A 26,650-nucleotide genomic window follows, 5' to 3' on the forward strand; every position below is an offset into this window, starting at 1 on the left:
TGTGACCAGATTGCCTCTTGAATCGAAGAATCATATTTTTTTCCCAGCTATTCTAGTTTTGGGTTTGGAAAAAAGTATTTTTAGTAAATGAATTAATATTAAAATATTTTTAAATTAATTACATGAAATATATTAAACCTAAAGAGCAATTATTTAGTCAGTTTTGTTAAACTTTATGTAAAAAATCAATGTATGTCAGAAAACTTGAATAATTATGGAAGTTTTCTCTTTGGATAGGCTCGCATGTGTTGGGATAGGGAGTCTGTGGATATTCGGTACCGTAGACTTCAACATTTGCTTGAAAAAAGCAATATCTACTCTAAATTTTTATTGACTAAAATGGAACAGCAACAATTAGAGGTACGTATACGTGATTGATTACAGCTAATAGCTTGCATTTTTAAAACCAGCTTTATTGAAGTAGAAATTACGTGTAATAAAACACATTTTAAGTTTATAGTTTAATGATTTTTGACCAGTGTGTAGACTTCTGTGACCATCAGCACAATGAAGATAACATTTCCATCATTCCCCAAAGCTAATCTTGTTGAGTAATCCTCAGGCCTGGCTGTGGGCAACTGTTGATTCTGTTTTGTCACTATAGATTAATAATTCCTTTTTCTAGAATGTCATATAAATGGGGCCACATGGAAAATAACACTCTTTGTGTCTTGCTTCTTTAGTTCAGCATATTTTTAAGATTCACTTATATTGTTTACTCAGTAGGTCATTCTTTTTATTGCTGAGAAACATTCCATTGCATGAACATAAATTATTTGAGATGTGTTTTATATTTTGCATTTCTGTTTCTGACACTAAGGAAATTTATTTTACAGGAACAGAAGAAGAAAGAGAAATTAGAGAGAAAAAAGGAATCTTCCAAACTTACTATGGTAATGCATAGTAAGCTAAAATATGTTACATGTGTTACCTTAATTTTGAAGAAATTCTTTTGTGTCTTTGTTTTTAATTGTATTGAATTTATTGGGGTGACATTGGTTAATAACATTACATAGGTTTTAGGTGTATAATTCTATAATACATCACCCTATATTGTGTTGTGTGTTCGCCAAAGTCAGGTTTCCTTCCATCGCTATTCATCTCCCCTTTACCCTCTCTTATCTCTGCCTAGCCCCCACCACCTGGGCAATCACCACACTGTTTTCCATATTTTTATATACAAACATTGAATTGATACATCACTTCTCTTGTGTTCTTTTAACTTGATCGATCACATATTTACTTTTAACCTTTATCTGATAATTTGTCTTTGTTACAAACTGCATAGCAACATGTAAAACTGTTTCTCAGTATTTTAGATAAGAAAGGAAGGCTCTATCAAGTATGCCTTCATTTTATTCTGTGGACTGTATTTTATATATACAAGATTTTACTTTTTGCCCTGGCTGGTATAGCTCAGTGCATTGAGCGCTGGCCTGCAAACTGAAAGGTCGCAAGTTCAATCCCCCGGTCAGGGAACTGTTCTTATGTTGCTGGCCATGGCCCGAGTTAGGGGTGTGTGAGAGGTAACCTATCGATGTTTCTCTCTCTCTCCCTCCTTTCCCCTCTCTCTAAAAGGAAATAAATAACATCTTTAAAAAAAAAAAAGATTTTACTTTCTTATCTAGGAAAAATCTGCATATTTTATACTGCAAGGCATTTTATAAATGGCCAGTACTTTTGAAGCCTGTAATTATTACTTTTTCTTTGTGCCTTCAGCCTCACCACATCAACTTGTAGTGATAACAGTAATCTAGATTTGTAGCTTGTACATAGCTTCAACAGTGGAGCAAAATTGAAGCAGATAGTCATCTACTTTCAGATGCTAGAGCATTCATTTAGGGATAGCCTAAATTTTAGATGTGATCTTTTTGAAGAGTTTGTTATGTTGTTTTTTAGAGATTTTATTTATTTAATTTTAGAGCAGAACGGAGGGAGAAAGAGAGGGAGAGAAACATCAATGTATGGTTGCCTCTTGTGTGCCCCCTACTGGGGACCTGGCTGGCAACCCAGGCATATGCCTTGACTGGGACTCAAACCAGCGACCCTTTGGTTCACAAGCCGGTACTCAATCGACTGAGCCACACCAGTTGGGGTATGAAGAGTATGTTTTAACATGGGGCTGTTTAATACCATAATGATGGGAAGTGTAAAAAGAACAGTTGTGCTAGTGAGATGAGGAATAACAAAGCCAACATTTACTGAGTACTTATTATGTGTCAGGTACTACTCTAAACCTCAAAGGTTTTTCCTTAATTCTTAAACCAGCTGTTAGGTACAGGTACTGTCATTGTCCCCATTTTATATTTAAAGAAGCTAATGCAAGGAGATAAAGTATAGTTCATCCTCCTTTGCAGATTCTGTATTTGAAAATTAGCATCCTTTTTAAAATTTATTTGTAACCCCCCAAATCAATATTCGTGTTATTATGGACATTCGTAGGCATGTGCTTGTGCAGAACTTCCAAAATTTAAGTCTCCTAACACGCACATTCTCAGCTAAGGTTGGTGGGAATGTGACAGCTTTATTTAAGTTGTCATATTGTAAACAAATATCCTTTTGTGATCTGTTTAATTCTGTGGATTTTGTTGTTTAAAATGGCCCTTAGCCGTATTGTGCTGAAGTGTTTTCTGGTGTTTCTAATACAAGAAGGTTGTATTGTGCCTAATGGAGAAAATATGTGTGTTAGAAATACTTCCTTCAGGAGTTACAATGCTGTTGGCCCTGAGTACAGTGTTAACATAAAATAGCAACACTTAAAATGGGTATTTCTTTGTTTCCTTTTTGAATTTTTAAAAATATGTTTATTGATTTTAGAGAGAGTGAGAAACATTGACTGGTTGACTCCCTTAGGCTAGGTGTTGTGCCCTGGCTGGAAATTGAACTCCCAGCTTTTTTGGTTTGTTGGGACTACCCCCAACCAGCCAAGCCATACTGGCAAGAGCAACAGGGTTAATTTATGTATGATATCAGTTGATGAAAATATGACCAGAGCCTGGCAAGAACCTAGACTTGTATTTCTCCTAGAAGCCGTGGTTTCATGTTCACTGATTCATTATTTTCAGTGACTTTATAGAATATAACTTGTAAATGAGAATTGATTGTAACTTGCTGAAGGCCACATATGTAACAAATAATAATGCTAGGATTATTTTCAGACTCAACACTTAGCTTCTGTACTTAACTGCTTTTATTAGGAAATTGCAAAATGCCAATAGACAAAACAGGTAGGGTATCTTTAAGTATAGTTTTCAATTCTTAGTGTGGTTAGTGGTGATGTTAATGTAAATAGTTGATAATGTTGCAAAAATAGTTTTTAAAATGATATAATTTGACTCAGTTGCTGATCTCAAGGACTTTGGCTTTTTAAAGAACACATAGTTACTTAGAAGATAATTTTACTGGCTTGATTAACCATTTACTCCTTCGTCAATCAAGACTGTTGATTTAATCCATCCTTCACTTTGGTCTAACTAGGTTTTTATACCAAGGTTTTAGGTTTTATCACTCCTTTGTTCTAAAGGTGCAAACCCATTAAATTCTGCCCACTCCATCCCACCAGTCCCTTTTGGTATTTTCATTTTTAGTCCTTTAACTTTTGATATCATTACTTAATTTACCTTATTTTTCATTTTCCATACATGTTGTCTATTCTTTTTTTTTTTTAAGATTTTATTTTTAGAGAGAGCAGAATGGAGGGGGAGAGAGAGGGAAAGAAACATCAATGTGTGGCCATGCCCCCCAACTAGGGACCTGGCCTGCAACCCAGGCATGTGACCTGATTGGGAATCAAACCTGTGATGCTTTGGTTCACAGGCTGGCACTCAATCCACTGAGCTACACCAGCCAGGGCTGTGTTATCTATTCCTAATCTTCATTTCCAACTCAGTTACAAATTGTCTTTAAACATTTCTTCCTCTCCTTTATCTTACTGATATTTTGTTTTTTTTCAGTCAGTATTCTTTTACTGTTCAGTTGTCTTTAATTTTTAATTTTATTGAAAATTAGTATTCCTTACATACCATACAGGTCAAATACCTTCAGAATAGATATACATTAAATGTATATGCTTAATTTTGAAATTTCTCTTGTAAAATAAAAAAAATTAGGTCAAGAAGAATTTTGGGGGAAAAGTAGAGGGGTATGGTTATAAATAAGAATAGTAGGGAAGTACAGGAAAAGGTTATATGGATAATTAGTTCATTGTAATATGTAATACCATAGCATTCCTTAGGAAAATAATATTCTAAATCCTTGTTCTGTAGGGTAAAAGTTCCACTGATGCAAATGAGGAGAATCCAGGTAAATTTACTTGTTCTAGTTTTGAAGAATGTCTGTTTATATTTTTATATTAATTGCAGTAAAAAAATAAAATAATTTTTTTATAGTTATGAGAAAGAAAAGAGGAAGAGAAGATGAATCGTACAATATTTCAGAGGTCATGTCAAAAGAGGTAAAACTAAAGGGGGAGGGGCACATTAAGTCGATGTCAAGTAAAAACTTGGGGGTTTTAAACTACATTGAAGCTGTATGGATGTGGTTATATACTTGGCTATTGATCCTGATAAGTGTTTGAAGGAAGAAGATGGTAATCATCTTCCTGTTTGTTAAAGGAGCATAAGCTTGGTCTAATCAGAGGTTATTACAATTTCTTGAAACCTCAAAACCTTAAGAACTTTGTTCTTATCCATTATTGAAGACCTGTAGGGAACTGAAATCACATACTCATTTCTAAAACCAGATCATTTTTAATCTTCTAACTTTTTATCTCGTAATAGAAATTAAATAGCATCTCCAATTATGGTAAATCTTAAATGTTCCTTAAACATATTTTAATGTATTACATTCTTACATTTAAAAATTCTAACTTTATTACCTAGAGAATTTTTCCTTTACCTAAAATTCAGAAATTCAAGTTTTTCAGATCTTCACAGTGTCTAAAATTTTAAATTTCACATAATTACTATCTTTAAGGAAATCTCTCCCCACCCCCCTCCATTTAAAAATAATGGTCAGGACCCATTCAGTTGATTATGGAACACATTCAGACTGAATTTGAAAAACTATTAATGAGATTTATTGGCATTTAACCAATCACACAGTTGTTAATTTAATTCATCAAATGTTTGTGACATATCTGCTATGGGCAAACTTTGTCCTAACTTGATAAAGTCCATCAGTAAAGGTAAAGACTGTCTGCCTAAGTTACCAGGTGACATTCAGGTTTTGCTTGCCTCTATACCCTTAGCATCTAGTAGGAGCTTCAAAATCAGAATACTTTTATTCTGTATTTTCAATTTAAATTGTCTTTGCCTCTTACTCAGGAATCCAAATTAGATGTCTATACACAGAGGCCTAAATTGGGCTAGAGCTGGGATTATAATATTTTTGAGAGTCAATTCTTAAGTAACAGGAGTAGCCACAACCTGATTCTAGAGCAGTTTGGAGAACTTTTTCCTGTGATGGACCAGATAGTAAAATGTTTTTGGCTCTAAGTAGTTTTATGGGTAACTACTGAACCCTGAATTTGGCTTTGAAGCCTGAAAGCAGGCATGTATACAGTGTAAACAAGTGAGCCTGACTTTGTTTTAATTAAACTTTATTTATAAAAACAGGTTGCTGATGCGGACTCTGTCCACTGGGGTCCATATGTTGTGGATGAGATGAACAAATTCACATGGACTACAGCAGTCCTGTGGGAAAAAAGGGATGGCAAGGCCACTCTAAGAGAGAGCCCCCGACCCTTGCCTGGACAGGCTTTTATTGCTTTTCTGGGAGCATTACCTCAAGGCAGGTCTTCATCATTGTCAGGCAGTAATGATCAAACAATAGATAACATTCAGAGAACTTTGAGGGTTTATTCTGAGTCAGGGTTTGTTAGCTAAAGGGCTACAAAACTTACGAAACAAACTCATTTCATGCTTGCACCCTTATCAGAAAATTGAGGACATTCTTAGCAAAGCAGGTTTCACAGGACTTTATGCATTCTTTCCTAGGCCTGATTGCCCTGGGGGACCTCCGCTTCCTGCCCAGGGCTGCACCACATTGTTTCAGGCTTAAGTCAGGTGGGGGAAATAAAGCAGCCAAGAGACTAGGAGACTTCTTGTAGATAGAATGAGGACTCAGGCTATGTCAAAGCTGAGGGGTGAGGGTCCATCACCACCTTTTTTCTATAGCCCCCCAAGTCCTTCCTTGAAGGCCTTTTCGAGACTGTGCCTGTCTTAGGTCATCCCTCCCTTGAGGAACCTTACCCGTCATTGGCTAACCAGTCATCTGCCTCTGGCCAAGCAGTGTAAAGTAAAAGAGGGCAGAGGTGGTGCCCCTGCCAGGAAGATAAGCTTTGTCTCCTGGTCGCTCACTCAACCTTAGCCATGGTGGGGGTTACAGCTTCTGAAACCAGGCAGGGAGGCCCCAACAGGTTGCCAGTTTGAGTTGTTCCACAGGATGTAGTTGTCCAATCTCTGTACTGGGAAACCATTCACTGTGCCTGAATCTGGACCTATCTATTCAGATATTAAAAATGGAAAATTCAGGACAAATTATCAAAATTTTCATGCATTGCTAACTAATTAAGAATTTTATGACACTATAGGCTTAACTCTAATTGAGATCTTAACCATTTGACTTGTATTTTAATTATCTTGCAATCCTTATTTCCATTTGCTGGCATACAACCAGAACAGTAAATGTCTGTTAAATACATGAATGAACCACATACATTGTTATTTTGTTTTTGTTTTCTCAATTTTCTAGGAAATTTTGTCTGTGGCTAAAAAAAATAAAAAGGAGAATGAGGTAAGACTTAAAAAAGATATTAAATTTAGGAATTATAGGTGCCTCCCCTGATCATTACCCTCTTTTCTTTTTATTACCAGTATACTTTTTTTTTCTCATCAATTACCCTATTTCTTATTCTTTAAGAAAAATACCCATTTGCCTTTTCAATTCAGTTGAATATCCATTCGTGGCATCCTTTATGAGTCTTAGTATTTATAAGACTTTTTGTATGAATTGACTTCTTGTTTTCACACTCTTAAAATGGAGTTGTGGATCCTGCCAACCAGTAAAATCTATCATTGGTCATAAATTGGTGTTGAGTGTCATAGATAAATTTATATTCTTGAGTGTGATATAGTCAACATTAAAACTTTACTCAATTTGCCCCTTTCCCTGCAATGAAAGTTATTACTCAACTTAGAAGTAAATGATTCTATGTTCCTTGAAAGAAAAGTTTATTTTCCTTCTTTTATAGACATCATCGGTTATATTTGCTGCGGGTGAAGGAAATTATTAAGAAAATAGTTCGGTAAATTCTTGGGTAGCATGTAGAGGTTTGGAAAGGAAGTACAATTGTATAAGTTATTTCAAAACTGTATACCTGTAATCCATAAGGGTTATTTTCCGAAGTTTTTTCCTTAATGGCTTTGCATTTGTGGAGAATGGAGGTGACTGTCTCTAGGTTTTTATTCAACATAAGAACCTAGAGGTTCTTATGGAGAAATAAATATCCAATGCATATAGCACTGAATAAATTTTGATTAGCAGTTATTTTTTTTTTTGATAGGGTATCGGCAGTATGTTATCTAACTACTAATTAAAACTCTTTTCTTTATAGGATGAAAGCTCTTCTTCCAATCTCTGTGTAGAAGATCTTCAGAAAAACAAAGATTCAAATAGTAAAATTAAAGATAGGTTGTCACAAACAGTTAGGCAGAATACTAAATTCTTCTTTGACCCAGTTCGGAAGTATAATGGACAGCCGGTACCCTTTCAGCAACCAAAACTCTTTACAGGAGGTGTGATGCGTTGGTACCAAGTAGAAGGCATGGAATGGCTTAGGGTAATGAATTCTCAATTTTCATACAAGATACCAGTTCATTTCTATCTAATAACCTATTATGGAGTAACATAATTTGAATTGTTCCTTCCACATTTTATTATTCTATGTAAAGTGTGTGTGTGTGAATACTTATTTTCTGATTTATTTACCCAGAGTAAATTTTTTAAAACAAAATTATCTTATTCAAGGCTATCTATCAACACTTTTATGGCTTTGATAACTTCCTTCCTACGGTCTCATCATAATTATCTTTGGGTAAAAAAAAAAGAACAATTGCTAATCAATAGCTGTTTGTATCAGAATTTAAATATAGTGCATATTATTTTGTCCAGATGCTTTGGGAAAATGGAATTAATGGCATTTTAGCAGATGAAATGGGACTGGGAAAGACAGTTCAGTGCATTGCTACGATTGCATTGATGATTCAGAGAGGAGTACCTGGACCATTTCTTGTCTGTGGCCCATTGTCTACACTTCCTAATTGGATGGCTGAATTCCAAAGATTTACACCAGAAGTAAGACATGTGTCCTTTTGTTAAGAATATATCATTTCAAATGTTTATTCTGTTTGAACTGTAGACCTTTTATATAATTATATTAATTTCTGTGTAAACACTGCATCTTATTTGACTCATTACCTACATTAAGTGTATAAAAAAGAATAGGCATTAGTAATCTTGGACATGTTGCCAAAAATATCTCTGGATGATTTTTAGTGTATTGGAGAATTTAATTCACCTAGGTAGGACTTACTCTTTAATTCTGTTTATTCTTATTATGGTGTTTTCCTTCCATATCTGTCTATTGTCATAGCTACATTCTTGCCTTATGAGAAGTATATTTCAGAAGTAACTTTGCCACTAACCTTGACTTACCCTTGATTTTTATGGCTTTTTAATTCTCTCATAGTAGTCCAATAACTTATTAGAATTGACTTATTTTGTTACAGAGAAATAGAGCTAAGATTAAGTTATTTCTCTCTGAAATGATTATTATATTTTCCAAATTTTTGTATTCTTAATCAGTTCTAAACTTTTGATATAAACCAATATAACAATCTTTTAGATTCCTACTATGTTGTATCATGGGACCCAGCAGGACCGTCGAAAATTGGTAAATAATATTCACAAACGGAAGGGAACACTGCAGATTCATCCTGTGGTAATCACTTCATTTGAAATAGCCATGAGAGACCGAAATGCATTACAGGTATGATTGGTCTTCATTGAATTCTTTGTAATCCACAAATCACATTTTTATAACACTCTCATATCTAGTAGCATTTAACGTTTTTTCTGATGGAAGTAATTGTAATATATATGTACATTCCTTTAGAAACTGAAGGTTGTTTTTTTGTTTTTGTTTTTTTAAGATTTTTATTTATTTTTTAGAGAGGGGAAGGGAGGGAAAATAGGAGGGAGAGAAACATTGATCTTTTGCTTCTTGCAAGCCCCCATCCAGGGACCTGACTTGCGTCCTAGGCACATGCCCTAACCAGGAACTGAAACTGCAACCTTTAGGTTTGCTGTATTATGCCCTACCCACTGAGCCACACTAGTCAGGGTTTATTTTAACAGAAAGATCAAGCTGAAGGTTGTCGTTTCTAAAAAGAAAATTAAAGCCAATGACACTTTACTCTATAGCCATAATGTCATTTTTTTATCCTTACCTGAGGACATGCTTATTGAATTTTAGAGAGAGGGGAAAGGTGGGAGAGAGAGGGAGAGAAACATTGATCAGTTGCCTCTGCTGTGTACCCCAAGTAGGGGACTGAACCCACATCACAGTAATGTGCCCTGACTGGGAATTGAACCCATAACCTTTTGGTTTATGGGACAGTGCTCCAGCCAACTGAGCCACACCGTTCAGGGCCATAGTGTCATTCTAAATGTGTTAGAATCTGCCAGATCTAGACCTAATCTGTGAATACATTGCAGTTATTTCTGTGATGTGTGGTTTAAACCATTAGGACTGACTTATCTATTTAATTTTAATGAAATAAGAATAGGTTATATGAAGACAACTTATTTTAGACTTACGGATCTGTAGCATAACATTTTCATATGGATAAGAGTGTCAATCTCAGGTGTAGGCCTGAAAAAGAAAATTCTGATGCTGTTTCTCAGCATATGGTACTAATGGAAACTTTTAATTCTTTTTCAGTTATCTAGTATAACATTAAGCACCTTTGGCAATGCATTAGAATGGAAAACTACAGACTGCTTTGACTAAAGAATGTGAATGTAAAAATGTTAAGTATGTAATAACAGGTAGATTTTAATTATTAGTTCATGGCCAAGTGAGGTCTGTTTCAGGAACACAAGTATGCTTAGTTGAGGAAATTATCCTTTTATTAGATTAGGGGAAAACATGATCATCTCAATAGATACAGAAATGCTGTTTGATAAAATTGAGTATTCATCACAAATGAAGAAGTTTTATTTTTAGAATTGATTTTTAGGAAAAATTGTGAGGTATCATTTAAAAATTTTTTTCCCTAAATTCCTTTTCCAGCATTGCTTTTGGAAATACTTAATAGTAGATGAAGGACATAGGATTAAGAACATGAAGTGCCGTCTAATCAGGGAGTTAAAACGATTCAATGCGGACAACAAACTTCTTTTGACTGGGACTCCCCTGCAAAACAATTTATCAGAACTTTGGTCATTGCTGAACTTTTTGTTACCAGATGTATTTGATGACTTGAAAAGGTAGGTAAACCAATTATTTTAACTCTTTCTACATTTCCCTAACCTCAAAATACATGTTCTTTCTTCTAGGTAGCTGAATTAAGATAATAGCTTTTTGGCAAGTTTTTTGTAGTATTTTACTCTTCATAGTGGTTTTCTTCGAGCTCTATTGCAAAATAATTGGCATACTCCAGTGTAAAAGTTTAAGATGTGCATACAGCATGAAGGTTTGATTTACATATTTTGTGAAATGATTACCACAATAGGTTTAGTTATCTTAACAACTTTCCTGTGTATCTTAAAGTATTAATAGTAGTTATCAATTACATCCCTATTACTTCTTATTACTATAACTGGAAGTTTTGACCTTTCACCAATTCCCCCTTTCCCTACATGTTCCACTCTTGATACAAATTATGTGTGAGCAAATAAATAAAATATTAGGATTTTATTTGCATTGATTAAAGAAAAACTGAATTGAGAACAATTAAAATATTTTGTTAAATGTTAAATATTTTTATAGGGCTCAATTTGGTAAAATTCATGAAACACATTCAGGTGGTATTTACTCATTTTATGCTTACAAAATAATTCAGGGGATAGAGGTTAAATATATCTACTGTCTCACATATAAGAAAAACCCTGGTGTAGAGTTATTAGAAATTTAACAAGTTAATGCCAGAGCCAATAGTAAAACCAGTCTCAGTTTTAACCTAGTGCTTTTTTTTTAACTGTTGTTGAAGTACAGTTGCCTGCATTTTTCCACCAATCCCCCCAACCCCACTGATCCCCACTTCCCACCCTTGATCCTGCACCCCTTTGGGTTTGTCCAGGTGTCCTTTATACATCTTCTGAAAACCCTTCCCCTGTTTTCCCTCATTATTCCCTCCTACCTTCCCTCTGGTAACTGTCAGTTTGTTCTTAATTTCAATGTCTCTGGTCATATTTTGCTTGCTTGTTTGTTTTGTTGATTAGGTTCCACTTGTAGGTGAGATCATATAGTATTTGTCTTTCACCATCTGGCTTATATCATTTAGCATAATGCTCTCCAGTTCCATCCATGCTGTTGCAAAGGGTAGGAGCTCCTTCTTTCTGCTGCGTAGTATTCTATTGTGTAAATGTCCACAGTTTTCTGATCCACTCATTTACTGATGGGCACCTAGGTTCCTTCCAGCACTTGGCTGTTATAAATTGTGCTGCTATGAACATTGGGGTGCATGGGTTCTTTTGTATTGGTGTTTCAGGGTTCTTAGGATATACTCCTAGCAGTGGAATTGCTGCGCCAAAAGGCAGATCCATTTTTAGTTTTCTGAGGAAATTCCATACCGTTTTCCATAGTGGCTGCACCTGTCTGCATTCCCACCAACAGTGCACTAAGGTTCCCTTTTGTCCACATCCTCTCCAGCACTTGTTTGTTGATTTGTTAATGATGGCCATTCCCACCCGTATGCAGTGGTATCTCATTGTGGTTTTAATTTGCATCTCTGATGGCTAGTGATGTTGAGCATCTTTTCATATGTCTCTGGGCTTTCTGTATGTCCTCCTTGGAGAAGTGTTTGTTCAAGTCTTGCCCATTTTTTAATTTGGTTTTTTGTCTTCCTGGAGTGGAACCGTGTGAGTTCTTTTTATATATTTTTGAGATCAAACTCTTGTCCGGGGTATCATTTGAAAATATGTTTTCCCATACAGTTGGCTCCTTTTTCATTTTGCTGATATTTTCCTTAACTGTGCAGAAGCTTTTTATTTTGATGAGATCCCATTTGTTTATTCTTTCCTTTATGTCCCTTGCTCTAGGGACATATCAGTGAAAATATTGCTGTGTGGAATATCTGAGATTTTCCTGCCTGTGTTCTCCTGAAGGACTTCCATGGTGTCATGACTTACATTTAAGACTTTTATCCACCTTGAATTTATTTTTGTATATGGTGTGAGCTGCTGATCAAGTTTCTTTTTTTTTTTTTTTTGCATGTAGCTGTCCAGTTTTCCAAACAACATTTGCTGAAGAGGCTGGTTTTACTCCATTTTATGCTTCTACCCCTTTTGTCAGATATTAATTGATCATAGAGACTTGGTTCATTCCTGGGCTCTCTATTCTGCTCCATTGGTCTATGTGTTTGTCCTTGTGCCAGTACCCAACAGTTTTGATTACGGTGGCCTTGTAACATAGTTTGATATCAGGTATTGTGATCCCTCCCTTGTTCTTTCTCCAAATTTCTGTGGCTCTTTGGGGATGTTTAGGGTTCCATATAAATTTTTGAAGTGTTTATTCTATTTCTGTGAAATATGTCATTGGTATTTTAATAGGGAATGCATTGAATCTATAAATTGCTTGGGGTTTTATGGACATTTTGATGATATTAATGCTTCCAGTCCATGAACATGGTACATGCTTCCATTCGTTTGTGTCTTCCTTAGTTTCTTTAGTGTTGTATAGTTTTCTGAGCACAGGTCTTTTATGTCCTTGGTTAGGTTTATTCCTGTGTACTTTATTTTTCTTGTTGCTATATCAAATGGGATTTTTTTCCTGATTTCTGTTTCTGATATTTCATTGTTGGTCTACAAAAATGCCTTTGATTTCTGAATATTGACTCTGTATCCTTCTGTTTTGCCAAATTCACTTATTAGGTTGAGTAGTTTTATGGTGGAGTTGATAGGATTTTCTTTGTACACTATCATGTCATGTGCAACAATGACAGTTTTGCTTCCTTGTTTCCCATTTGGATGCCTTTTATTTCTTTGTATTGTCTGATTGCTGTGGCTAGGACTTCCATTACTATGTTGAATAGAAGTGGTGAAAGCAGACATCCTTATCTTCTTCCTGATCTTAATGAGAAAGCCTTTAGTTTTTGCCCATTGAGTATGATGTTGGCTGTAGTTTTCTCCTACGTGGACTTTATTATGTTAAGGTATAGTCTTTATTCCCACTTTGCTGAGTATTTTTATCATAAATGGATGCTGTACCTTATTAAATGCTTTTTCTGCATCTATTGATATGATCATGTGATTTTTATTTATGTGATGTATTACGTTTATTAATTTGTGAATGTTGTACCATCCTTGCATCCCTGAAAATGAATCCCACTTGATTATGGTCATGGTGTATGATCTTTTTAATGTATTTTTGGATGCAGCTTGCCAATATTTTGTTGAGGATTTTAGTGTCTGTTCATCAGCGATATTGGCCTGTAGATTCCTTTATTTGTTGTGTCTTTAACTTAGCCCAGTGCTTTTAATTCTATAAACTTTGAATTTTAGCTTATATTATGAAAACCAAAAAATAAAAATAGTTTTCAGAAAATATGCTCAGAATGGAAGAGAATGATCTTAACAGAAGTTAAAAATAATAAAGATGGAAATATCAAAATCAGGAGAGCAAAATAATTGATTTCTTTTGGCATCAGTGAAAGTGGAAAGGTAATTTAATTTGGGAAAATTGAATGTTTTCTTTTGAAAGTAAAATTTTCACCTCTGGTTACCAAATGTTGGTCCAAGACTAGGCTGTCTGTTAGTTAGCAGGGAACATTTGTGAAGGACAACCTTTCTACATCCTACGCATTCCTACGGGGTTAAAACATTGAGATAGGGGCTTGGAATCTGAATTCATAAAATGTGCTTCAGGTGCTCAAAGTTTGGGAATATCTGGTCTAACTACTACATATAAATATTGCTGGTATTTTTCCCAATTGCATTTACCTGACAATATAATTACTTAGTGTAGACTTAAGGCATTCTTATACTTATTTGCTCTTTTTAATAGTTTATTTTTATTTTAAAGTATTTATTTATTTATTTTTAGAGAAAGGGGAAGGGAAGGAGAAAGAGAGGGAGAGAAACATCAGTGTGTGGTTGCCTCTTGTGCGCCCTGCACCAGGGGCCTGGCCTGCAACCCAGGCATGTGCCCTGACTGGGAATCGAAATAGCGACCCCTTGCTTCACAGTCCAGCACTCAATCCACTGAGCCACACCAGCCAGGGCTTAATAGTTTTTTTTTTACATTGTGAATAACTAAGGCTATATAGTAGATATGATTACATATGTTGAATTTTAAAACCATTAGTTGCAGCAGGTCATATTTATATCTAAAGAGAGATTATACCAGCTTGGATTTCAAAGATAGTTTTCATTTCTACTTGTCCACTAAACTATTCCATATAGTATGTACCTTAGGATGTGAGGGTTATCTGGCTGCAACACCTGTCACCCCATTGATCCACCAGGATTGGTTAATCTAGCAGGCGAGGCGTGTGTCCCCTTGTCCCTCACCATTTCTTGTGTGTTCCTTCTGAAGCTGTGGGCTAGGTTGAAGAAGAGGATGAAAGTCCCTGGTAGAAAAGGAATGTTCTTCTGTCACACTTACGGTAGTGGCTGCACTCCCCTGCTAGAACCTCTAGGCAAGCTCTCAAGGTCCATTTGTAGTAAAACGTAGGATAGTCAAACTTCCAAGACTCCTGACACATCCAAATCAGGTGCTGCATGTGGCAGTCTGCTTTTTAAAAAACAACAACAAAAATATACCTTAATGTTTATTTGATTTTCATATGGTTGTTAGATTAGGTCAATGTATAAGTCAGAAAAAAAATAATGTTCCCTTAAGAAAATACCTGCTTCTGCCCTGGCTGGCTAGCGCAATTAGAGTATCATCCCAATACACCAAGGTTGCAGGTTTGATTCCTGATCAGGGCACATGCAAGAATCAACCAGTGAATGCATAAATAATTGGAACAACAAATCAGTGTTTTTCTCTCTCTCCCTTCCCTGCTCTCTAAAATCAATAAATAAGAAAAAAGAAAGTATCTGCTTTTTACTATTCAAGTTAATATAAAATTAAAAATGTGAAACACATCATGCTATATAATTAATTTATGTGATAGCTTAATTTGTAATCTTTTTTTTTACAGCTTTGAATCTTGGTTTGATATCACTAGTCTTTCTGAAACTGCTGAAGATATTATTGCTAAAGAAAGAGAACAGAATGTATTGCATATGCTGCACCAGGTTTTGGCTTTTTTTTTCTTATTTTGGTTACTGTAGACTCAGAATAAAAAAAAAAGGAAGCCTAGAAATCCACTATTCAGCTCTTTGTAGTAGATTTTGAAAAATGAACTACTTCCCAAATTTAGCATGTACCCCTACCCCTAGAGGTCACATTGCTTTATAGCAGAATTCAAGTACATTTTGAAATTTTGCCCTTTTAATGTATGTTCATTTGACTTCTAATGGTTACTGATATGTTTATATGGACATAAAAACCTTCTTAATTGTGTTTTGACAGTTTCATTAAAAATCCTTATAATTTTTCACTTTAAAGCTTATACATATTTATAATAAAAATCTGAAACAGTGTAGAAATGGAAAGTAAAAATAATACACCAAATCATATGTACCCTACCATATCTTTTCCCCTTTCTTTCTGAGTAATTTCCTTTAGGTATATTTATTTCTGGGCTGATGTCTAAAGATACTTTAAAAAAAAAACCAATTGGTAATGTTCTCTTTCTCTTGTAAAGTCTCTTATTGACTCCTTACCTCTGGGATATTTCTTCTAAAGACCTAAGTAGTTTAATAATAATATAATTATGTATTCCTTCTATGTTGTTTTGTAAATGTTGAAATCACTTGTCATCACACAGCTAATGAAAGAGTAATTTTAAATATGAAATGTAATGATGTAGAAGGTTTTCATGACCACATCTCTGGGTTGGTTGATTGGTTGAATCATCAGTATTCTGCTAATCCAAAACATTGCTTTAAAAGCTGTGGGCTATAAGTTTTACCCTAAGAAGTACAGATATTATTTATTTCAGCTTTTAAAAATATTCAGGATAAATTAGAAAAATAAGTAAATTGTGAAATGCTATAGATAAATATTATGAGTTTGTAGTTAGGTGATCTGATCAGGGAAAATTTCAAGGAGACTTTTTTTTTATTGCACCTTTCGAGACTTAATAATATTTGCATAGGGGAAAAAAGAGAAGGAGAAAGGGACCTGTGGGGGGAGAGTATTCCCTAAACCACAGGAGTGTACAGAATTTACATATGTTTATTCATGTTTACATTTTAGATTCTAACACCTTTCTTACTGAGAAGACTAAAATCTGATGTTGCTCTTGAAGTTCCTCCTAAACGAGAAGTAGTTGTTTATGCACCACTTTCAAAGAAACAAGAGATCTTTTATACAGCCATTGTGAACCGTACAATTGCAAACATGTTTGGATCCATTGAGGTAGTATATGGATTTAAAATATACTGTAAATGACGTTGGCATGGAAAATTTCATGGTTGATTTCAGTCTCGTGACTTATCTGTTTTCAGGACTTCATGAGGGTGAATTTCTAACGGGAGTAAAAGGCATAAAGCCAGTCATGCTGTGGTCCTATTAAAATTTAAGTGATGGTTTATGCATTAATATCTCTGTAGTCATCTGGAATGCTAGTTAAGAATGTTGATTTGAATAGACACACAGTATACTAAGGGCTTGCCAACTAGACCAATCCCAAAAACACAATCCCTTTATATAGGATGTTAACGAGAGTCAAAAATTCTAATAGAATACTCTATTTTAAAGAAATACCTTCTTTAGTCACCTACCATATTATACAAATTCAAGTGCGATATGATTATTTTGTAACTGAAGATTAGGACACCTTTAAATTTTGCTTAAATGTGCAGGTTTTTGACTATATGCCTGACTTTTTAATTATTAGAAACTTACAGTAGTTGTCAGTTGTGAGAATTACATTAAAAGATTATACCAATCCAAAGAATTACCCTGTAATGTAGATATGTGGAGCCTTATTTCACAGATCCTTGATTTTGTGTCTTTGGAAATTATTATTAAAGTTGATGATGAAAGACAAAATTGTTTTTTCTTTTTATCTTAAAACATTTTATACATGAAAATATTATATCCCACTTTGTATATATTTAGAATTTAAGGGGATAGCTTTTTAAATAGATAATCCTTTAATTTGTTCTCTTTTAGAAAGAAACAGTTCAGCTAAGTTCCACTGGACGACCGAAACGGCGAACTAGAAAGTTAATAAATTACAGCGAAGTAGATGATTCCCCTAATGAATTGGAAAAATTGATCAGTCAGATACAGCCAGAGCTAGACCGAGAAAGGTATGAGTTTAAAGATAACGTATCCTTGCCCTGGCTAGTGTGGCTAAGTTGGTTGGAGCATTGTCCCATGGACCAAAAGATTGCGGGGTTTGATTCCCAGTCAGGGTACATACCCAGGTTGTGGGTATGATTCCCATGGTTGGGATGTGTACAAGAAGACAACCAGTCTCTTTCTCACATTGATGTTTCTCTCCCTGAAAACAATGTCCCCGGGTTAGGATTAAGAATAAATAAGATATCTTTTAAACTGTGGTAGTTTTTATATTTCTTGTATTAACGGATTATATATTTTTGGTAGACCTATTGTGGAAGTGAATTTTCCTGTAGATTCTGAAGTTAATCTGAAGCTGCAGAATGTAATGATGCTACTTCGTAAATGCTGTAATCATCCATATTTGATTGAGTACCCTATAGACCCAGTCACACAAGAGTTTAAGGTAAATATCATTTAATAATGAGTGCGCTGTTCTCATTTCTTGAGAAACTGTCACTGTCCATATTGAAAAAGTTTGAAATAACAATTTTTTAGTAATGCAGCTAATTTTAGAGACATCTTTAGTTGCCAGCCTTTTCAGTGTTCCTTTTAGTTGGTATTCAGCTTGTCAGAACTATTCTGATCCTCAATTGCATTTCAACAAAGAGTCACAGAAGAAAATCAAAAAGTTGGTATTCAGTTGTGGACTTCGGATTAAATGAAATTGCTTTCTTGGGCAGTTGGTGGAAAAATATCATAGTATTAAAGGAAATCAGTTCTAAGCAATCCTCAATAACCCTATTTCATAGTAGTTTATAACAGCGTTTCTCACCCCTGGAAATAAGACATTTGGGACCAGTGTATTTCTTTGTCTAGGAGATGCTGTCCTATGGATTGTAGGCCATTTAGCATCATTTATTCCTACCTCTAGCCACTACATGCCAACATTTCCCTCCCCCAGTTGTAACTGCCTAAAACACATGTAGACACTGCCAAACATACCCTGGGAGTGGTGGGCAAATTGCCCATATTTGAGAAACACTGCTTTATAGTGTTTCATGTGAATATAAAAGAAGATAATCTGATAAGGTCATTGATATTCCCCAAAAGGTGAATAATTTCTTAATCTTCAATGCTAGGTTATATATAAACTCCTATGTTTTCTTTAGTGTCTACTAGAAGTTCTAGCAGGGATTTTCATACATAATTTTCATGAAAATATACTGTTATAATGAATAAACCTCAATATGTATATAATACATTTGACCTTATTCTCTTACACAAAGCCTTTGGGAAGGGGTGAGGAGGACAGCTCAAGGTTATACTTAAACTGAATTTTGTTTTTGTGAAATAGGTTTTAAATTCTACAGTATGCCTTTCTTAGAGGAAGAATTATGTTCTAATAAAAAGGAACAAATAACAAGGTCAAATCTAAAAATTTTTTTGCACTTTATGAAAGTGTAGGATTTATTTGTCATTGAAAATTGAACTAGTCACGTGGCTTTTATTTTGACAAAACCAAATTATTAGTCATGGTTGTAACTATTTTTTTTGTCTTTTTTTTTTCTTTCCCCATTTTAAGGTTGATGAAGAATTAGTAACAAATTCTGGGAAATTCTTAATTTTGGATCGAATGCTGCCAGAACTAAAAACCAGAGGTCATAAGGTGGTACTTTTTGGTTGGACTTTTTTATTATTTGATTATTCTTTATTAATCAATATAGATACTAAGAACTTTTAAATTTCAGGTGCTGATGTTTTCACAAATGACAAGAATGTTGGACATTTTGATGGATTTCTGCCACTTTAGAAATTTCAAGTTCAGCAGACTTGATGGATCCATGTCTTATTCAGAGAGAGAAGAAAATGTAAGACTACTTATGTCACACACCACTTCTTTTCTGTAACTGTTATCTTGATTTCTCAAGTAATATTCTAAGTAGACTCATAGATTGATGATAGAGATACAAAAGACCTAAAGCCCTATAGCAAGATCAAAAACATAAGCATTTTGAAAAGATAAGCATAAGCAAAAACATAAGCATAAGTCTTAATTTTTATCAAATTATATACTATATCTTTTGGCACAACCTTACTTAATATCTTACACAACAGTCACTATAATAGGAAAACAGGAAGTTTTTTCTCCATTTTGGCTCTTTACCTCCAACATTTTGCAATGAAGATTTCAATAATAGCAGTTGGAACAATTTTACAGCAACCACCTGTAAATCCACCTAGAACCTGCCATTTGGACTTTTTCCCTTTTTTTATTGCATACCATGATATAGCATAAATTCATTATTGTATCCATTCAATATTCCATCATCAGTGTATTTCAAACTACATAACAGCTGATATGTACTTCTTTCTAATTACTTCAGTGTATTTTGTCTTTTGGAGTATTATTTACATATTCTAAAGGTGATAAGAGAAAGTGTGCCTTCACTGAAGTTTTGATTTGTATGTGTGTGTAAATGAATCCACAAACTGTCAGGATACAGAACATTACCCATCTACTCAAAAACTTTGTCCATGCTCCCTCTGAGTAAGCCCCCTTTCCTGCTGACTTTATCTCCTAGCCAACTGCTTGGGGTATTTTTATCACCATTTTTTGAGGGGGGATGGCCTAGATTTTTTTTCCTAATATTTTAATAATATTTCCTAATACTGTTTTCTAATATTAGATAATCTCCCTTAAACTTGCCTTGTGATGAGAGGTATTTTTAAAAATAAAGTTAAGATCTTAATAAAATAGATGCTTAGAAAGTAAGTTAACATTAGCAGATATTTTATTAACATAATTGTTTTGTAAACCTGAATGATTGATTTGGCCTCCCTTGGGTACATCTTTAATAGTTGTATGTAAAAATAATCTCAGTGTTTTTAGTTCAAGCTTCTTTTTCTCTGTCATGGTTGTGGTTTATTACAGTGAAACAATACAGATTAAAATTGGTGAAGAGAAAAGTTAGATAGTTGAAGTCCAGGAGAAACCAGATGTGAGTTTCCAGGGGAGTCTCACAGACAGCACTTATTTATCCCAACAACATTTTGTAATAGTGCATGGAAAGCAAACCAGGGAAGCTCACCTGAGCCTTGGTGTCTAGGGTTTTTACTGAGTATCAGTCAAAGAGTCATGGGGTACCTGTATGACCGGCCTGAGCTTGAATGGCTCAGGCCTCTCTTAAAGTCGTAATGATACAGCATGTCCTAAGGCCCCTGGTTTTTTTGCCACAACCTGAGGAGGAGTAGGCATGTCTATACTTTTCTTGTATACTGGGAGGTGAGTCTTGTACTTTTATCTCTTTTCAGAAAGTTGGTCTTTTTCAACCTTTATGGCTTCTGGGGTTTTCAGTATTGACCTTGCATCAAAAGTCCTGTGGATACTGAAGAACTCATACCAAGTTTGAAGAATGCTGGGTCATATTTATAAACCTTGGCCCACCACTGACCTCCCCTTCCTTTCCTGGTAAAACACATGCTAGTAAGACAGCTGTTCCACATGCAGCAACCTATTAACGTTCCAGGCAGAAAGTTTGTTTCTTAATTCCTGTGTTCACGTTCTCTTTGCTTTTTAGATGCACAACTTCAACACAGATCCAGATGTGTTTATCTTCTTAGTGAGTACACGAGCTGGTGGCTTGGGCATTAATTTGACCGCCGCAGATACAGTTATTATTTATGATAGTGATTGGGTGAGTTACAAGTATAATAATATGCTGATCTCACATTCTAAATTTTTAAAATCTTTCATTGTGTGCCTTGCAATTTCATTTATTTGTTTTGAAAAGATATCCATTATGAGTAAAAATAATTTTTGAGGTGTCCTGTGTGTTAATACTTGAATATATTCTATCAGTGAAGCCACTCTAGAAGTTGGAATTGAGTTAAGGCACTCTTTGGGGTGTCTAACCTGCGGCCCACAGTCTGTGTGCAGCCCAGAATGCCTATGAATGTGGCCCAACACAAAATTATAAATTTACTTAAAAAAATTTTTTGTGTTTACATGTCGCATTGTACTTAATGTGTGGCCCAGAGACGCCAAAAGGTTGGACACCCCTGATTATTAGTTGTACATGTTGATTTTACCCATGCATACTGTAAGTTAAATAATTTTAACCTTATATTGTTAAAAGTTATTTTTCATTTTTACTTTAAGAACCCTCAGTCTGATCTTCAGGCCCAGGACAGATGTCATAGAATAGGTCAGACGAAGCCAGTTGTTGTGTATCGTCTTGTTACAGCAAACACTATCGATCAGAAAATTGTGGAAAGAGCAGCTGCTAAAAGAAAACTGGAAAAGTTGATCATCCATAAAAGTAAGATTCACTTTCTAGCACTTTTTTTTTTTTTTTTTTTTTTTAAGATTTTTATTTATTTATTTTCAGAGAGGGAAGGGAGGGAGATAGAGAGAGAGAGAAACATCAATGTGCAGTTGCTGGGGGTTATGGCCTGCAACCCAGGCATGTACCCTGGCTGGGAATCGAACCTGGGACACTTTGGTTCCCAGCCCGCGCTCAATCCACTGAGCTACGCCAGCCAGGGCGCACTTTTTCCTTTAGTTTGTTGTATTGTAGATTTTTGTTATTGTTATTTTCTTTGAAAGACAAATTTGTGAGGCTTGATTAGTTCACTAGGATTAATTAAATAGGCAGTGGGAGATTTGGAGCTCTAAGTACAGACGTAGGCTGGTGACCATAGACATAAAAAAAAAAACTGCTGAGTGTCTACATGAGGAACAAAGCAGGCTGAGAAAAGTATCAGGGATAATTTCAAAGTGCCTATCAAAAATATGTTAGGGATTTGAAATGATACTATTTCTTGGTGAGAGATTAGCCTGTGAAAAGATTTAAGAAAACTTCGAGGCCTCTTCTACTAAGTTCAATGTATTAATTACTAGAATGTGAAAAGTACATTGAAGTAGTGCTATTTTTATTTATTTATTTTTTGTTTATTTTGTGTGTGTTTCTTTTTTGATTTTTTACTTTATTTTAAAAAAGTAATTTTTATTTTATTTTATTTTTATTTATTTATTTATTTTTAAAGATTTTATTTATTTATTTTTAGGGAGGGAAGGAAGGGGGGAGAGAGAGAGAGAGGGAGAGAGGGAGAGAGAGAGAGAGAGATACATCAATGTGCGGTTGCTGGGGGTTATGGCCTGCAACCCAGGAATGTACCCTGTCTGGGAATCGAACCTGGGACACTTTGGTTCCCAGCCCGCGCTCAATCCACTGAGCTACGCCAGCTAGGTAATTTTTATTTTTTAATTATAGTTGACATACAATATATTAATTTTAGGTGTGCAACATAGTGATTAGGCAGTTATATAACTTGCAAAGTGGGTCTATTTTTTAAAAAATCAACTTACTTTGTGGAACCATGTGTTCAAAAAATTTTTTACTCCCGAGTACCATTTTCATACTTTTGACCATGGCATTTTAAAAAATATACTGTTTTCTAATCTAGAAAGGATTTGAGGAGTAGGGGAAATGAAGTGGGTGAGGCATGGGCATTTTCTGTTCTGTTTCTTGTGATCCTTTGAAGAAGTTCTCCTTTTATTCGTTGAATATTAAATTATATTTGATGCCCTGGCTGGCATAGCTCAGTGGATTGAGTGCTGGCTGTAAACCAAATATCGCAGATTCGGTTCCCAGTCAGGGCACATGCCTGGGTTGCAGGCCATGGCCCCCAGCAACCGCACATTGATGTTTCTCTCTCTCTCTTTCTCCCTCCCTTCCCTCTCTAAAAATAAATAAATAAAAATCTTTTTAAAAATCTAAAAAAAATTATATTTGAATAAGTGACTAGATGGCTACCATAAGGAAGGTAGAAAATATGTTAGTTGTGAAGCCTAGAGAAATGGGAACACCATCATAATGTTGAAAATTACTATCAATGGCTCTGGCTGGTGTGACTCAGTACATTGAGTGCCTGTGAATCAAAGGGTTTGCTGGTTGATTTCCAGTCTAGTGCACGTGCTAGTGCATGGTCCCCAGGAGGGGGCGTGTGAGAGGCAACCACACATTGATGTTTCTCCTTCTCCGTCCCTTTGCCTGTCTCTAAAAATAAATAAATAAAATATTTTTTAAAGATTACTATCAATGTATTTTATGCTACTTTTCTACTTGGACATATAGTAATTCCTCACTTCATGTTGTTGATAGGCTCTGTGACTTGAAGTGAAATGATGTATCACAAAACTAGTTTTACCATGGGCTACTTAATATAAACAAGAGTTGTGTTCCTGTGGCATCTCATCAGTGTTATAATAAAATAGCATTATTTGGGGATCTGCTATACTTTCTTTAGTGCATTGGATTTTGAGGGAAATATGGATTAGGTTATGGGCATCTTTGATTTATTTGACTTGGTGTAACATTCAGATTGTAGTTAGAATACATATTGGAGGAAAAAAAGAACTTGATCCTAAGAAGATTTTGTGTACATTAAAAATTTCTCATCCATGCTGCTTTAGGAATTTGATGGAATATGTACTTTGTTTACTGAATGTAGTTTAAATTAAGTAAAGTTCATAGCTTTATTTCCTAAGCTCTATTTTCAGTATTTTGAAATTAAATTTCAAATAATAATTTGAAAGGAATTTTTTAAGTATTAAGTTTTATTGAGATACGTACAGATTTTTAAGTGGGCAGCGTGGTGAATTTTGAGCTATGTACAAGGTCTGTCCAGAAAGTATCCATCAATGTAATATGAATAATAGAGACATCTATTGAAGAAAATACAAGAAACATCGTACATAGGACAATGATGCCTCAGTCCCCTTCAAAGTAGGTACCTTTGGACCTCACACAGTCTTCCCAGTTGCCATCAGCTGCCCTGTTGTATTTTCCTGAATCTCATCAATGGTCTGGAATCTCTTCCGTTTCGAAGGTTATTTTAGTTTTGGGAAAAGCCAGAAGTCTCAGGGCACCAGATCTGGGCTCTGGCAGGGTGGGGGTGGGGGCTGAGTCACCTGGGTGCTTTGATGTTTCGCCAGAACCTCTGCGCAAGATGAGATGCACGAGTGGGTCTGCAGCTGCAGCCTTCTGAATCATCCAAATAGTTTCCACAAAGGAATGTTTAAGCTTATTGCAAAATTTGACGTAGATTCGTTCCTCTACTGGCTTAGTCATTTTGAAGGCAATGGCCAGACATTACACATGCTCATTCAGACGTCTACTGCCCTCACTGTCTAGCACAGTGAAGTCCTTATTGTTCACGTGCACATTCCAGTCCACTTGCCATGGCTGCCAGGTTATATCAGTGTCATGCAAACCATTCTTGTTATATTAACTGGCTAGACTTTTCCCATACCGACTTCATTTATACTCATGTAGCAATCCTCTAGAATAGCAGTCCCCAACCTTTTTGGCACCAGGGACCTGTTTCGTGGAAGACAATTTTCCCATGGACCAGGGTAGGGGGATAGTTTCAGGATGATTCAAGTGTGTTATCTTTGGACTCACCTGCTCTATGGCCTGGATTCTAACAACACTGGACTGGTCCATGGCCCGGAGGTTGGGGGCCCCTGCTCTAGATCAAAGTCACAAAGATTTTCATTGTCCAGGTAGGTTTTCCTGCATCCTTTGTTTATAGCTCTTTTTTGTCTAGGTACTTTGCTCAACATAATATTTTGAAATTCATCTGTTGTCTGTATTAGAAATTTGGTGGTTTTTTTTTTAAATGCTGAATAGTTTATCCATTCTTCTATTGATTGATTGATTGAATTAGAGACTTTGACTCAGTAAGCTGCTCCTATACAGATATTTGTGGACATAAACATTTATTTGTTCTGGGTCTTATGAAAAGTATGTGTTTACCTATAGGGAACTACCAGACCTTTCCCAAATGGACATATTCTTTTACACTCTTACCAGCAAAGTTTGAGAATTTCAGTTGCTTTTCTTCTTTACCAACCCAACACAAGGTTTTATCTGTCCTAAATGTAAGCAATTCTGATTAGCTTGTAATGTATTTTGGTTTTAAAAACAATTTCGAGTATTCTGAATTTCTTGAAAACTTTTTCTAGATCATTTCAAAGGTGGTCAATCTGGATTAAATACATCTAAGAGCTTCTTAGACCCTAAGGAACTAATGGAATTATTAAAATCTAGAGATTATGAGAGGTAAGATGTTTTTTAATTTTAGAAGAATGTAATTCATGGTTTTGGTTTATCATAGACTTGATTTTTTGCTTTCTTTTATAGGGAAGTAAAAGGATCAAGAGAGAAAGTCATTAATGATGAAGATCTAGAGTTGTTGTTAGATCGAAGTGACCTTATTGGTAAATATCATTCATGCTTTTATTTTCATGGAAACGTTGAAACATATTCATAAGTAGAGAGAATAGTATAATGTACCTGTACCTGTATGTATAAATCTACTCATCTTCAATAGTTCACAACATTTAGTCATTCCTTTTTCATTGCTATTTTTTGTCAGAGTGTTAAAATTATGACATTTCACCCATATCTTTCTCATGCATCATTTATTAAAAAGAACATATTTTCAAACATAGCCACTATGTCATTATTACATTTAAGAGAGTTGGCACTAATAATCCAGTCCATATCCAGAGTTCTCCAGTTGTCTCGAATCTTTTTACAGTTTGAATCAGGATCCAAATTTCATTAATTGTGAAGTCCCTATTTTTCTATAACACCCCTTCTCACTTTTGTTTTTACATGTCATTTGTTGGAGAAACCTGTTAATTTGTTCTATAAAATGACCTATATTCTGAAATGGGCTGATTTTTTTCTTCTCTGCCCCCTTGTATTATCCTTTGACTTCTTTCTCTGTCTACTTATTTTCTTTTCTGTAAAGTAATGAATAGCTTGTGTAAATAGCTTTGTAGGCATAATTACCTCCAGGTTCCATATTTTAGGAATACCAGTGCTTTGTTCTGATATTTTAAATCATACTAGGAGGCACATAATATCTGAATTTTATTTTTAGTGAGCTAAGCTTTATCATATTTAGACTTATTTTAATATTATAGTTTCCTGTCAACTATTTATTTAACCT

At 35.0% G+C, this 26,650-nt stretch overlaps 1 protein-coding gene across 1 annotated transcript in view; it reads left to right on the forward strand.

Moving 5' to 3' along the window:
* The window catches only part of HELLS (helicase, lymphoid specific), a 33,102-nt gene that overhangs the window by 1,963 nt on the left and 4,489 nt on the right, over nucleotides 1–26,650 (forward strand). The window contains exons 3-21 of the mRNA XM_028512892.2: nucleotides 238–360; nucleotides 837–893; nucleotides 4,266–4,302; nucleotides 4,389–4,453; nucleotides 6,754–6,795; nucleotides 7,616–7,840; nucleotides 8,173–8,355; nucleotides 8,906–9,049; nucleotides 10,355–10,551; nucleotides 15,429–15,525; nucleotides 16,592–16,753; nucleotides 17,513–17,652; nucleotides 17,951–18,089; nucleotides 19,209–19,292; nucleotides 19,375–19,494; nucleotides 21,205–21,321; nucleotides 21,786–21,945; nucleotides 25,656–25,752; nucleotides 25,834–25,910. Coding sequence (XP_028368693.2) covers nucleotides 238–360; nucleotides 837–893; nucleotides 4,266–4,302; nucleotides 4,389–4,453; nucleotides 6,754–6,795; nucleotides 7,616–7,840; nucleotides 8,173–8,355; nucleotides 8,906–9,049; nucleotides 10,355–10,551; nucleotides 15,429–15,525; nucleotides 16,592–16,753; nucleotides 17,513–17,652; nucleotides 17,951–18,089; nucleotides 19,209–19,292; nucleotides 19,375–19,494; nucleotides 21,205–21,321; nucleotides 21,786–21,945; nucleotides 25,656–25,752; nucleotides 25,834–25,910 — 2,266 coding nt within the window. The remainder of the gene's footprint in view (nucleotides 1–237; nucleotides 361–836; nucleotides 894–4,265; nucleotides 4,303–4,388; nucleotides 4,454–6,753; nucleotides 6,796–7,615; nucleotides 7,841–8,172; nucleotides 8,356–8,905; nucleotides 9,050–10,354; nucleotides 10,552–15,428; nucleotides 15,526–16,591; nucleotides 16,754–17,512; nucleotides 17,653–17,950; nucleotides 18,090–19,208; nucleotides 19,293–19,374; nucleotides 19,495–21,204; nucleotides 21,322–21,785; nucleotides 21,946–25,655; nucleotides 25,753–25,833; nucleotides 25,911–26,650) is intronic.

The sequence above is a fragment of the Phyllostomus discolor genome, chromosome 5, assembly GCF_004126475.2.
Source record: "Phyllostomus discolor isolate MPI-MPIP mPhyDis1 chromosome 5, mPhyDis1.pri.v3, whole genome shotgun sequence".
NCBI lineage: Eukaryota > Metazoa > Chordata > Mammalia > Chiroptera > Phyllostomidae > Phyllostomus > Phyllostomus discolor.